Here is a 14,806-nt window from a genome sequence, read left to right as displayed (position 1 = left end):
CTGGCTAACTGCCCTTAAATTACATTTATTTTAAAAAACAGAGTTTGAAAAAGGATAGTAATCAAAGACTGACAAGACCAACCTTTTTTTTTAAAAAAAAATTTAAAAGCCTCGTTCATAATATGCAAAGGAAGGCTACACATTTGCTCGTTACATTTAAGTTGGACAATATAATATATAGCCTTTCTCCCTCCTCTGGGTTACTTTGAAAATATTAATAAGTTGGATATCTATTCCATATTTTCCAAGTGGTTATCAATGAACTTTTGCTTAAATACTTGTAAAACTTAACTAATGCCACTTTAATCTCAGTTTACTGCTTAAAGCTTCTTTAGATATCCATATTTTTTAAATAAAACAATTCTTACAAAATAGGTAATAAATAATGCAAATAATGACGAAATGTTCAATGAGGAAAAATGTTTATCCCAATATTGTGGACAGAATGTTAAGAAACTTTTACAGGACGAAGTCTGCCTGGAAGGGTTTGCTTGGGAAAGTGGTAGTTTATAGCATAACATCTGATTTTGTGTGTTTGTGCCAAGGGTGTTTCCCTTCTGTCTTTTTCCTTTTTATAGGCAGCTACAATAGTGACATGTTTAATATTGATGAGTTTGACCTCCTGGGAGTTATCGTATATGTACCCTTTTTGAATACAAATGCTGTTTAATTTATATGGTAAACACATAGAATTTGGAGATTAGCATTTTAATCAACTCTAATCTCAGTATTTTCTACTTCTCCTACCTCTTTCTTCTGTCAAAAAAAAAAAAAAAAAAATTATAACCCAACTTTAGAAATGACAGCTAATGTCCTCTCCTGGAGAAGCAGGGTCTGTGTGTGAAACATAAAAGCAGTACCATGCGCAGTAACCTTTCTTGAACCATATGCTCACGCGCATCAACAGTGTTCAACGAGATGATCAATTATTCAAGAAGCAGAACAATCCATTCATTCAACAAATATTTATTGAACAGCCATGCAGAGGCAGACAGGGGGTTGTGTATGTGGCCGTGACCCGATGGCACCTCTAAACTGGAATTGGGCTTCAGTTTTTCCCCATGTAAAAATTTCTTCTTTTTTGTTTAACTTTTCTCGTGGCAGGTCCAGTAGCTCTGAAGATCAGAGTGCATCTTCCAGCTGACGATCTCTTCGGTCGGGGACAATGCATGCGATTCGCACGGTGGAGATTAAAGTCCCCGAGATAGAGGAAACGTTTTTCGCGCCCAGGTTCAGCGAGGAGGCGCGCGGGGGCCGAGGGGGCGGTGGCGGTGGGCGAGGAGCCAGGCCTGAGCTGCGTTCTGCGCAGCCATTGGCGGGCGCCGCGCTCTGCACTGAGCATGTTCGCGCCCCGCCGGCCCCGAGCCGCAGCCGCAGCCGCAGCGACGGCAGCCACGGGAGCCGCCGCGCATTATGCAAAGCGGCCGCAGATGCGAGCGGGGCCAGCCGGGCGCGCGTCGGCCTCTCCTCCCAGCGGCTCGCCCAGCCGCCGCCTGACTCTCCCGGGAGACTCCCTCGGCCCGGGCCCGGGGCCGAGGAGGGCCGAGATGGCCTGAGTGCCCGCGTCGCGGCGGCGCAGCAGCGGGATTGCACCATGGGGAACCAGGATGGGAAGCTGAAGAGGAGCGCAGGTGATGCCTTGCACGAAGGCGGCGGCGGCGGCGGCGCCGAGGATGCGCTGGGGCCCAGGGATGTGGAAACCACAAAGAAGGGGAGCGGGGGTAAGAAGGCGCTGGGCAAGCACGGCAAGGGGGGAGGGGGCGGCGGCGGGGAGTCGGGCAAGAAGAAGAGCAAGTCGGACTCCAGAGCCTCGGTGTTTTCCAACCTGCGGATCAGGAAGAATCTGTCCAAGGGGAAAGGCGCCGGCGGCTCCCGCGAAGATGTGCTGGATTCCCAGGCCCTGCAGACGGGGGAGCTGGACAGCGCTCACTCCCTGCTCACCAAGACTCCGGACCTCAGCCTCTCGGCGGACGAGACCGGCCTATCGGATACCGAGTGTGCGGACCCTTTTGAGGTGACCCGTCCAGGGGGTCCTGGGCCTGCCGAGGCTAGGGTCAGGGGCCGGCCGGTCGCCGAGGATGTGGAAACTGCAGCAGGGGCGCAAGATGGACAGAGGACCAGCTCGGGCTCGGACACGGACATCTATAGCTTCCACTCGGCTACGGAGCAAGAGGATTTGCTTTCAGACATCCAGCAGGCGATCCGCCTGCAGCAGCAGCAGCAGCAGCAGCTCCAGCTCCAGCTCCAGCAACAGCAGCAGCAGCAGCAGCAGCTCCAGGGCGCCGAGGAGCCTGCAGCGCCCCCCACCGCCGTCTCCCCTCAGCCCGGGGCCTTCCTGGGCCTGGACCAGTTCCTGCTGGGGCCGAGCGGCGGGGCTGGGGAGGCCCGGGGCAGTCCGGACACTGAGCAGGCGCTGTCCGCGCTCTCCGACCTGCCCGAGAGCCTGGCCGCCGAGCCCCGGGAGCCCCAGCAACCGCCGTCCCCCGGCGGCCTCCCAGCCTCCGAGGCGCCCAGCCTCCCGGCGGCCCAACCCGCGGTCGCAGACTCGCCGTCCTCCACGGCTTTCCCGTTTCCCGAGACCGGGCCGGGGGAGGAAGCGGCCGGAGCCCCCGTGCGAGGGGCTGGGGACACGGATGAGGAGGGCGAGGAGGATGCTTTTGAGGATGCGCCCCGGGGCTCTCCGGGGGAGGAGTGGGCCCCGGAGGTGGGAGAGGACGCCCCGCAGAGGCTGGAGGAAGAGCCGGAGGAGGAAGCGCAAGGACCTGACTCCCCCGCGGCCGCTTCCCTGCCCGGCAGCCCTGCGCCCAGCCAGCGCTGTTTCAAGCCCTACCCGCTCATCACCCCCTGCTACATCAAGACCACCACCCGGCAGCTCAGCTCGCCCAATCACTCCCCGTCTCAGTCCCCTAATCAGAGCCCCAGGATCAAGAGGCGGCCGGAGCCCTCCTTGAGCCGAGGGTCCAGAACTGCCCTGGCCTCCGTAGCCGCCCCGGCCAAGAAGCACCGGGCCGACGGCGGCCTTGCGGGCGGCCTGAGCCGCTCGGCGGACTGGACGGAGGAGCTGGGCGCCCGCACGCCCCGGGCGGGAGGCTCCGCGCACCTGCTGGAGCGCGGGGTGGCCGCTGACAGTGGCGGTGGAGTGTCCCCGGCACTGGCCGCCAAGGCGTCTGGGGCGCCAGCGGCTGCGGATGGCTTCCAGAACGTGTTCACAGGTGAGCGCGCCCTGCTGCTGGCCTCCGGGTCGCAAGTCGCCTGCCAATCAGGGCCTTCCCCTGCCACCCGCCCTCCCTGGACTCTGGAAGGCGGTGACCTGATAGTGGCGTGTCTCTTCTCCGTAGGGAATCCTTTTCGGCCCACCGAGCTCGCCCCCCTCGGTGAAATGCCTCGGACATACTTGTTGGTTTTCTGTGTTCTTACAAGATCTTAAAGGGAACAACTTAGTTGTGTCTGTTCTAAGTCATCTCAAAAAAGGTTGCTCTGCCCATTTCACCAAAATATCTGCTCTTCACAATGTGTAGGGTCACGCCAGGGAGATAAACTCCTTTTTCGTCTTGTTAGCTAAACCATCATTCTTCTCTTTCATTTCTCATCACCACAGCATTACAAAGAAAAAAATTGTTCATGGTTCTTTCGCAACAGTCGGTTTTGGAGGCACAAATCATTTATTCAAGTACGATCCAAATGCAATCTCTGACCGCTCTAGTATCTGTGTGTATTTGTACACGTTTGGTATGTATGTAATATGTAGTTTCTATCTTGCAGCAATCTGGGTTCTGCTACTTAGTGAAGTTAAGCGGTCACTCTCTCCTGTTTGCTGCTGCAAGAAAATCCGATACATGCTATTAGAAAATTAATAAATAGAATAGTAGGGATCATTTTCATTTAGTTTCATGGTCCAACCCAGAACAGCCTGTAGTTTGGAGATAGTGAAGGTGAGAAGGTCAAAAGCACATCTAGTTCAACTGGTACCTCCCTTCCCTAGCATATGTTATAGACTCACACCCAGGGTGACATAAAGCACAGCCAGAGTTTGTTTGCTGTGGTCAATGTCAAGCAGTCTAATGAGTTTATCCTAGCTTACAGGCTTACAGGACCCAAGGCCTTACCTTAAGAGCCCGACGTGTTTACCTAACCTCTATTCTTGATTATTAAATGAAATAGAGTGTTAGAATTTAATGAATGGAAAAATATGAAAAGTCACATGACTACTGATAGGTTTATGATAAATATCTGAAGGATTAAACATTTCAAACGCAATCTGAAAATTTTAAAATCTTATGTTCTGTTATTTTAAACATTATGTATGAAACATCGCTTAGATGAAATTTCTCAGCACAGACAGCGACTTCTTGGCTGACTAAATGCTGGTAATGTTGGGGTAGCTACTTATTGACCACATTTTAATTTACATCTGTGGGCTACCTTTTATTTTGCCTTTATAGGGTCTTACCCTTAAAAGTAGCTTCTTCTATTCATTTCACATAGTCTTATTTTTCTTCTTTTCCACCTTCTCTTTATTGTGTAGATTGTTAAAAAGAATGTAGTTTTATACCCACTAGATAAATTGTAAAAAAAAACCCAACAAATTGAAAAAAGATCACTTTTGATAAAAGAAAATTGGAAAGTTTTTGCATTAATTTTCATGAATTTAATGTTGGTGAGGCATCACATACTTTCTCTTTAAGTGACATTCACGTATATCGTTTTCGAAAAGTGAAAATAATTCACCATAATGATTATCAATCATTAATATTAATGATAGTTATTCCTAGTAGCATAAGACTTTGGAAATTTATTTATTTCATTCATTTAGCAAATATATATATATATATATATATGTATATACATTTGTGTGCATATATGTGCATACACACACATACGCACACACACCCATTGAGCAGCCGCATTGTGCTATGCAGTATTCTAAATGGTAGCACACTGTGCTAGGCAGTATTCTAGATGTAGGTGATACATAGGCCATTAAATCATGATTTTGCCCTTCTAAGCCTCACTGACTAGTGAGGAGGAGACATGAAATAAGTGCAGTGCACAGAAATATCTGTATAGGTAGAGACATGCAAATCACTGCTGGGACATCACGGATGCAGTGGCTTACCTGCTTGGTGGCAAGGGGTGAGGGAAGAGGACTTGAGAGAGGAGGATTGAACAGAGTCCTGGAAGATCACAAGACCCTAAATAGGTTGAATGTTTCTTTTCCTTTTTAAAAAAAGTGTCTTCTTGGAACTCGCATTTTATTTTAATTTGCTAAGTATTCCCAAATTTGAAATCTGGGACTCTTAAAAGAGTCCTGTATAGGAACCACCTGGGTTTTGTTGACCTCTCCAGGCGATTTGTTTTTTAAATTGTGCAGAGTAGAAGTGCAGAGCTAGTCATTTTTATAAGGACATCACCTATTTTGTATTTGATGGTTGGATACAGCTGGTTGGTAGTCAGCAAATATCTTTTTGTGTAGCAGCTTCCATGTATTTATCTCATTCACTCAGCATTGTTCAGGAAAAGAGGATCAGTAGGCTTTACCCAACTTCGTAACTGGTGGGGAAATGGAGATAGAGAAAGAGGCGAAATAACTTTCTCAAGGTCACACTGTGATTCATTCAGAGGCAGATCCAGAAATAGAAAGTGAGTCGATGATTCAAGTCTAATGTACTTATTATTTCTGTTTGGATGTTCAATGTTTTAAGGCCCTATAGAGAGTAAAAACTGTTTATAAAATATATGATCAGATTTAGGGCCTTTCTTTAGTTAGATTTTCCAGTTCCTGTTTTTAATAAGGTGTACTCCTTTAACGCTTGAACATCTGGCCTTCCTTGAGCTGGATGAAGGGTGATTGTTGGCCAGAGTGAACTAGATTTTCTCTAAGCAGCTCTCATGGAAACTGTTCTTATGGTGGTAGAATGAATCCAGATTGCCACAGGCCCTTGTTTCTCAGCTGTCAACTCTTCGTGTCATCTGGCACTACGTTTGCTGCTTTACTCTCCTCCACTATGTTTTTGTGGGTGTCTTGGAAATTCCCGGCATGGGGAACACTAGCATTGTCCTTAGGGAAATTTCTTCTTGGCCTTAATTTTACATGTATTTGGATCAATTAATTGCCAGCTGCCTTTGAAGCAGGTGAGCATTGTATCTATAGGCTTCCGTAAGCATGTTTTATTTTTAAACCCTAGAATGAGGATTGTCAGCGCTGCTGGAGGGAACAGATGTTTTTCGCTTTTTACTGCCTTCCAAATGTAGGGAGAAAATGCACGTGAAAAGGGATTTCTGCGGCACATGTTTGTGTCTCTTTGGTAGATCTAAGGACATTTAGCAATGAGGGAGACCAAACTTTATCTTGTTTTAGCTATTAAGAAACTGATGATGCCTTAGGCCATTGCATTTAAGTATTTCATAATAAATTTGTTTGAAATACATCTTTTTCAGTGTTTAGTAGAAAAAATGGCATCTGAAATTCGGGAGGTTCCCTTACATATGAAGTATAACAGAAGCTTGGTACTAGAGTTTTGCAGTTAATTAAACTGTAGATATCTAACGTGTTAAATTTGTGATGCTAAATCACTTTTGATAGGAATCTTTCCCAAGTCAATTGTGTGCTTATCTTTTTTTAAACACATGGCATAAAAGTTTAATCTGTCTTAAAGGGCTTAATGTCATCTTCAGGCACATCATTGTTACATCTTATAAAAACATTAGTGATGTCCTCAACAGCTATCAAAGTGTGTGGGCTGTTGGCCTCAGTCTGCAGTTTCTGAGGTTTTTTTTGTCTGTGTAGTTTCTTGGTTGTTTTCTTGCTGCCAGATATTTATTGTTTTAGCTGCCTTTAGTCGCTTTGCTCCTGTCTCTCAATTTTTTTGTAATTGGACTTTTCTGATCAATTTGTAATTGGCTTACAATTCCTGTAATTATGATATTGGCTATACTTATTGTACTTCTAAGTGCCAGACTAAGTGCCAGACTCTGTTGGTGCATTACATAACTATCTCTAATCCTTACAACAGTCTTGAAGTATAGCTGTTTATCCTCATTTTTCCAATGAAAAAACCCAGGCTCAGACAGTAAAGTAACTTCTTGCCTAAGGGCATTAAGCTAGTAAGTGGCCCATCCAGGATATGTCCTTAGAAAACCAAATCTGTTGTTAATATGCATAAGATGAAACCAAGTAGATCAGTGAGCTTTTGGAGGACTAGCTAATTAATAAAGTACATAGACTCTAGAACTTGGATTGTACAACTCTGATTTTGGCCTTTCTGAAGGTTATGTTGTTTTTTTGTTTGTTTGTTGTTGTTGTTTTTTTTTGCAAAACAGAGTTTCACACTTGTCACTGAGGCTGGAGTGAAGTGGCGCGATCTTGGCTCACTGCAACCTCCGCCCACTGGGTTCAAGCGATTCTCCTGCCTCAGCTTCCCAAGTAGCTGGGATTATAGGCTCCCATGACCATACCCAGCTAATTTTTGTATTTTTTTGTACAGACAGGGTTTCACCATGTTGGCCAGGCTGGTCTTGAACTCCTGACCTCAGGTGAGCCACCTGCCTTGGCCTCCCCAAGTGCTAGGATTACAGGTGTGAAACACTGTGCCCGGCCTATCTCGATTTTTATATCAATAGAGGGAAGGACCCACTCTAGGAGTATGCCTTTTCTCATATGGCTTGGGAAATTGTTACACTGGATTGTTTTAAGGCCAGGAGTAGTTTTATTTCCAGCAAGAGCCCCTGACAGAGTATAGATGTCCAGTTAATGTCTGACGAATGAATGAAGGTCAGAATCTCCCTGATACGTATAAAATGGCTTATTATAAAAGGAAAGGGGTTTGTATGAATGCTATGCTTTCACCTAAATACTGCCTTACTGGGTTCCATATATCAGAGAAGAATTTGGCAACGTAAGCCGGGACCGGAACACTGATCTTAAATCATTTTAGATTGGTCTGAAACATCCTTTCTCATGGTTTCTTTGGGCCTGTGGTTTGGATTGAAGTCAAGTGCACCAGTAGCTTCAGTGATGGGTTTTAATGACTGCTTTATGAGTTGAGGACTGGCCTAGTTTTAAGTGCATTTAGGCATTTGTATCTAAGCCATGTGTATTTGAAATGGAACAGGTGCTTTGAGTGCTTTTCCTTCTGATTCTTGTGAAAAGATACAGAAAATATACAGTTGGATGAAGGTAGCAGTAGTTATTCTGACTACTTTCATTCTAGGTATATTTGCAATCCTAGTTTTGCTGTATAGCTAAGTGACTCTCCAGTAATTTCTCCTCGTATCTATGAAGGTAGAAGAATAATTTCAAATTAATACTATTAAGATTAAATGAAATAGCATACGTAAAGCCCCTACAATTCTGCCTGGTACCTGAGAGGCAGTCATCTGGGCTATCTGTGCTCCTGACTGGATGTCTTATCTTAAAAAAAGTCATTCGTCAAAGTGATCAGAACCAAATTTGTTAAAACAACTCTGAAATTGTATACAAAAACTTAGGAGGATATGAATTGACCAGATACTAGTTGAGCCCCAGTTTTCTTTTTTTTCTTTTTTTTTTTTTTGCGAATTGTTTATTTTATGTATTTGTTTTTCTTTTTTTTCCTGGAATTTTGTCACTTATCAGATATTTTGTTTTGTTGTCGGGGTTGGATAAGGAAAGCATATGATGGGGTGTGACTATGAGATTCGGGGGAGGGTGCTGCTTTCCAAAGAAGGGGTGAGAAGAGGAGGCGGCAGCTGACACCCTCACTCAGTGTTTCTGCTCTGCACAGCATCTGGCTGCAATCCCCTGACTTTGCAGCTTTACCTTCCCACGATCTCCTTCATAAATGCTCTACTTTACACAAACTAATCTGCTTACTGTTTTATGAACACGCATTTCATTTTCCCGACTTTGTGCCTTTGTCTTGCAGCTTTACCCTCTTGGAATACATGATTTGTCTCTTTGGCTTTAGCATTCGAAAAGTGCTGATTGAATTCCATTTCCTCTTTGTATCTTTTCCAGCCAGGCCTTACTGGCTGTCATCTCACTTTTTCTGTACTTTACTGTCTAGATCATATTATATATGCTTCTTGGATTTAGGGATTCTTTTGGTCTTCTTTCTTGCCACCCTCTGCCTTTCTTTCCTCCTTGCCTGTTCCCCTGATTCCATCCGTCCATCATCTCCTCTCCTACTAATCTGTCCACAGGTACCTCTTCCGTGCCATGCTGCGTGCCTGTCAGTATGGGAAAGGCGCTGACTATACTGAGGTCTTGATGAATACTTGCTCATTCACCATTTTTGGTGGTAATATAGACAAGTTGAGTATCCAGGCTTCCTACTGGCAATTAAAACCAGTTGAATTGAAGCTGGAAAATTACTAACCTTGCTGGGCAGTCAAAATTAGTTATTTTCAATGAGGTGTGATTGAATCAATGATACTTTATAGAACTTATGTTGATAGAAGAATAGCTATTCTTGTTTCTGCAGGTTAATGTTAAAATAGTAATGACATTACAGTAACTGAGCTTCCAAATATAAACGTTATTGTAATGAAAGAAGAGGTAAAGGGAATAGAGAAAATTGTATTCCTCTGTTCATCCCTGTTTTTATATTCTAAGTACTAACCTGATGCTAATAAAAGTTAGCATTAAGGGACTGTTAGAAAGAAACAAAAAAGTACTGCCTGTGACCTGCTAGTTATTAGATATAATTTTAGTGACTGTAGAAACTTTCTAAGGCTTTTTTATATTAAAATATAAATATATGGAAAAAAATGACTTCTAATCAGTTCAGAATGGTAGTAAAGCAAGGTCGTTATAACATCAAAATTCTAGGAGTAAGGAACAGTTATTTCTGGATGCTATAATAAGGTGCTAACCACACTAGAGATTTATTATCCTTTTGATACCTGATGCTCTACTATGGGTGAGAGGGAGGGAAGAATTTATGTCTTACTCCTTTGTAAAGATGTACTTGGAAGTGTTGATTGGATGAGAAAATTACTGCCACTCTTCTGTGATCCCGTCAGGCTCCAACCTACCAGGAACCCACTGGAAGCTTTATTGTCTGTTATCCTAGAGCTGCAATGGACTGAATATGGTCCTATTATTTTCAGGAGGAATGGAATACTTTCTTGAGAAAATCAAGCCTATAATGCGTTTCAAAATGATGCTTAAAAAGGCTTAGGCACTACTCAGTTGAGTCTCTTTTTGTACTTCACGCAGAAGGGTCCTTTGTTGTAGTACCTGGTGATACAGTGGACACATATGGGAAGAAATTCTGTGTCATTTAAATGGTTGTTTTAGGTGCGCAGGAGGGGAAAGAATGTGTATCAATAAGCTAGTGTCAGCGCTATGGGAAGAGTGCAGGCTGAGAACAATCTATTTCCCTTTCCATTTTACCACCAGTTTCCTATTAGGGCACAAGGCAATCATTTCTTGCCTCTTGTTAATACCCTGGCTTCCCAGGATGGAAGAGTGAATGCAATCCTGCTGGGAAGCGTCTTCCTTCAAGTCAATTTCAACACTGTGGTGATTCCAGCAGGTACCTTTTCTGCCTAATAGGGATGCTGTGTGTATTTAGAGCTTTCCTTTATTGGTATAGCTGAAGAAAATTCCTATACTGGAAGACCCATTTATGCCATGGAGTAATTGATGGTGAGAGTGGTGATGTTTTGACTTTGATAGCTTTGATCAATTTTTGGTTCGTACTGAAGGAGATTTGGATTGGTTAGACTGTCATTATCTGACAATAGGACTGTGTGTGTGTGTGTGTGTGTGTGTGTGTGTGTGTCTGCGTTGTGTGTGTGTGTGTTTGAGACAGGGTCGTGCTCTGCCACCCAAGCGGGAGCGCAGTGGTGTGCTCATGGCTCACTGCAGCCTCAAACTCCTGGTCCCAAGCAGTCCTCCCACCTCAGCACCTCAGCCTCCTGAATAGCTGGGACCACAGGCATGAGCCACTATGCCTGGATAATTTTTTTTTTTTTTTTTGGAGAGACAAGGTTTCTTTATGTTACCCAGGCGGGTCTCGATAGGACCTTGTGTTTTTGAACACTGATACAGTGATTGTGTATGATGGTTAATCCTGTGTTATGAAAATATATGAAATGGAAAGCTATATTATATAATGTATGGCTCAAAGAGTTAGAGTATATGAAGGCTTTCTAATATTGGCACAAAATATACTGAGTAATTACTTTTAGGTTCATTATCTGCAACTTAAGTCATCTCTTGTTCTTGGATGGATTGTAGGCTTTGCATTTTTCCTTACAGTTTAAATTGCTCAATAAAAGCAGTACTATTAATTCTCTTACTTCAATATACTTTAATATATTGGTTCTTGTTACGTTTTCAATTTTTCTTACTATTGAATATGCTTACTGAAATACTTTTTATGAGAGTGGTATCCCATTTAGAAGTGTGCATTGATAATAAAAATTTCTTAGAAACTAGAAGGGTAAAAGGTGTTGAGAGTTCCTACGTTTTTTACTTTATTTTATTTGTTTGTTTGTTTGTTTGTTTATTTATTTATTTATTTATTTATTTATTTTTTGAGATGGAGTCTCGCTCTGTCGCCCAGGCTGGAGTGCAGTGGCGCGATCTCAGCTCACTACAAGTTCCACCTCCCGGGTTCATGCCATTCTCCTGCCTCAGCCTCCCGAGTAGCTGGGCCTACCGGTGCCCACCACCACGCCTGGCTAATTTTTGTGTTTTTAGTAGAGACGGGGTTTCACCATGTCAGCCAGGATGGTCTCGATCTCCTGACCTTGTGATCCACCCGCCTCGACCTCCCAAAATGCTGGTATTACAGGCGTGAGCCACCGTGCCCTGCTGGGTTTTTTACTTTAAAAAGAAAAAAGTTCCATTGGCCTTAAACAAGTACAGCTTGTTTGAGCCCATTAAGAAGCAAATGGACTAGAATAGAACCATTTCAGGATCCCAAATAAATGCATTTGAATACTCTGTGGAGAGTTTTGTAAGGAGTCTCTTCATTATTGAGATACAAGCTTTATCTTTTAAAAGTATAATAAAAGAGGTAACAATAGAGATAATCTTTTGCAACTCATTTTTTAACCTATATACTTGAAGATAATTGGCTTCTTTTTCTTATAGACCAATACTTGCCTGTTTGGAGAGGGTAAGTTATTTGAGCACTCTGTGGGAAGTGTTACATTTTGCAGCTAACCAAAATGTTCTTCTATAAGCCAGTTATATCTTCTGTCCTTTTGGTGCTATTTTGGTTAAATGGCTTTTGGGATATAAAATGTGTGGACGATATCCTTGCAGTTTCTTTCAGGATATAGGGTTTGATCTGTCTCTGTTCAATTTTTAGAAAAATCAAGAAGTATGTTGACTCTGTTGGATTCAATATTTTGGGGATAGGCAGAGAAGGTTGTATAAGAACTGCAGTGATTTAAGTGGAGAGACATTTGACTGGGCTGACAACATGATATCAGTAAAAAGGTGATTCTTTAATTTTTTTTTTTTTTTTTTTTTTGAGACAGGGTCTTACTCTGTCACCCAGGCTGGAATACAGTGGCGCCATCTCGGCTTACTGCAACTTCTGCCTCCCAGGTTCAAGAGATTCTCTCACCTTAGCCTCCTGGGTAGCTGGGACTATAGGCACATGCCACCACACCCGGCCAATTTTCGCATTTTTTTTTTGTAGAGACGGGATTTCACCATGTTGGCCAGGCTTATCTCAAACTCCTAACCTCAGGTGATCCATCTGCCTTGGCCTCCCAAAGTGCTGGGATTTCAGGCATGAGCCGCTGCTCCCAGCCGATGCCTTTAATCTTTAACTTGGATTATTTCTCTGAGGAGCCTCATTTGACTCTAAATTCACAAATCATTTTCATATCATCTACTTTTGGATAGTAAAAACTAGGCATGTGGCTTTAGCTTTAGCTGGAGGCTCAGCCCCTAAGGTTGAGCCTCCACTTTCCTTTTGTATGTGTCCTCTTGGCTTTGTTAATTACCGATAGACTGCTAGAGTTGTGTCCACAGTTTCTGTGTTTCTCTGGACATCAGACATATCTCACTTAGACATCACAGGCTGAGGATATTCACCGTGTCTAAAACTATACTTACTATTTTACCCACCCTCTTAACACCCTCCTTCTGGGTTTCCCAATCAAAGCGTTGCTGTCTAGCTTTACCATGTTCTTTGATTCCTCCATCCTTCTGATACTTCGCACCCAATTCATCTTTTTCATTTTCTCTGTTCTTTTCCTAAATATCTCTTTCATATGTCTTCTAATTTCTGTTTCCATTATCTCTACCCTTCCTAGTTTAAATCCCTATCAACAGCCTCCTCAGCATTTCTCGTCCACAACCTGCCTTTTCTCCACTCCATTCTGCATGAAGCAAGAGAGTAAATGACTTAAAATACAAACTTGAACTGGTTCCAGTATAGAAACATGTCATTGGTCCCCTATCACCCTGAGGCTGCAGTTAAATTCTTTACTATGTACATATTAAATATATTAATATACACATTATGTTACCTAGCATATATAAGATATATGTTATATATAATAGACATTATATATATTTTAATATGTATTAATATTTAATGCTCTGTAGTTTTGTCACCTCATTGTTCAGGATCTACTATTCCTCACCTCGTCCTAAGTGTCTCTGTCATTTTTCAGATAGCTCATGTTCTGTCTGTAGCTTTAGGTATTCTTAACACTTTTTCTTTCTGGTCCTCAGAGAAAAAAAGAATCCATGTAGTTGTATTCATGAGAATCCATTCAGTCTGTGACACACTTGCATCATCAGTCCAGACAGAACTCATTGTGTCCTCATTATACTCCCTGCATTTTCACTTCCCATTCCGAAGCTGCTAGTAGACACGCAGAACCGCTTTTATGTATTGCCCTCTTTGAATTAGTATGCATTTTTTGTAAAGTACATAGTATTTCTGTGTATGTTTAGTTTACACAAATACTCTGAGTTGCAGACCTCATTCTGTTTCTTAAAAAGAACACAACAAAACTCAACCGCCTTTGGAAAAAAATCTACAAACTTTTCTGGGTGAATTGCCACCTTGTTTTTGCTTCCCACTGTTATGTAGTATTCCTAAGAATGAAAGTCCTGCTGGGTTGTTTAGTACCAGGGTTACCATTCACCTTTTATTGTGTGTGAGTAATGTTCCCCTAGAGCTGTGCAATGTGGTGGCTCTGGATACATTCCCTAGATTTTATTTAAACATGAGCATGATGATGAACATCTAGATTCTTGTACTTCTCAGCCACCACAGAAAACACTCTGGTGAATATTTCCATACGGGGAGCTATGTGAGAACTTCTCTGAGATATACATTTGGAAGTAGAATTGTCAGGTCATGAAATAAAAGGTTTAATTTGTGTAGGTACTGTCAGATTAGTTTCCTGAATGCCTTCCTAGTTTATGCTTCTTTAGCATGGCAAATTGGCATTATCCAATTCCTACTAATCCAATGAGGGGACGTGGTATCTCATTGTTTTACTTTGTATTTATCTGCTGACTAATGCTTTTGAGGAAAACCATTGTATATTTTTAGCCATTTAGGTTTAGCCTTCTGCAAATTGCCTGTTCATATGCTTTTACATTTTTCTGTCGAGTTTCCCGATTCTCCTTGTTTATTCACAGGGCTTCCTGTATATTCTAGCTATTATTCTATTTATTACCAATGTTAGAGATACGATGGATTGTCACTAAGCCTCTTTCTGGCTTTTTCTTAGCTTAGAGACCAGAAATCTAAAAATGACATTTTTCAGACTCCCTTGCAGGTGACGTTTCAGATGTGATTTAGGTTTGATGGATTTGTGCCAGGTTTAGAAGGCCTTA

General features: G+C 43.0%; 1 protein-coding gene across 5 annotated transcripts in view; it reads left to right on the top strand.

Moving 5' to 3' along the window:
* The first annotated feature begins 1,042 nt into the window (after positions 1-1,042).
* The window catches only part of LOC105474638 (formin 2), a 399,919-nt gene continuing 386,155 nt past the window's right edge, over positions 1,043-14,806 (top strand). For 3 of the 5 annotated variants that reach the window (XR_011610224.1, XM_071073764.1, XM_071073758.1), the window contains exon 1: positions 1,043-3,212. Coding sequence is in view for 3 of the 5 variants with exons in the window: in XM_071073764.1 (XP_070929865.1) it covers positions 1,166-3,212 (2,047 nt within the window). In the remaining 2 variants the exon portion in view is untranslated. The remainder of the gene's footprint in view (positions 3,213-14,806) is intronic. The other 2 variants (XM_011729456.2, XM_011729455.2) reach the window with 2 other exon arrangements.

The sequence above is a fragment of the Macaca nemestrina genome, chromosome 1 (genome assembly GCF_043159975.1).
Source record: "Macaca nemestrina isolate mMacNem1 chromosome 1, mMacNem.hap1, whole genome shotgun sequence".
Taxonomy (NCBI): Eukaryota; Metazoa; Chordata; class Mammalia; order Primates; family Cercopithecidae; genus Macaca; species Macaca nemestrina.
This window is presented reverse-complemented; position numbering and strand designations above follow the sequence as displayed.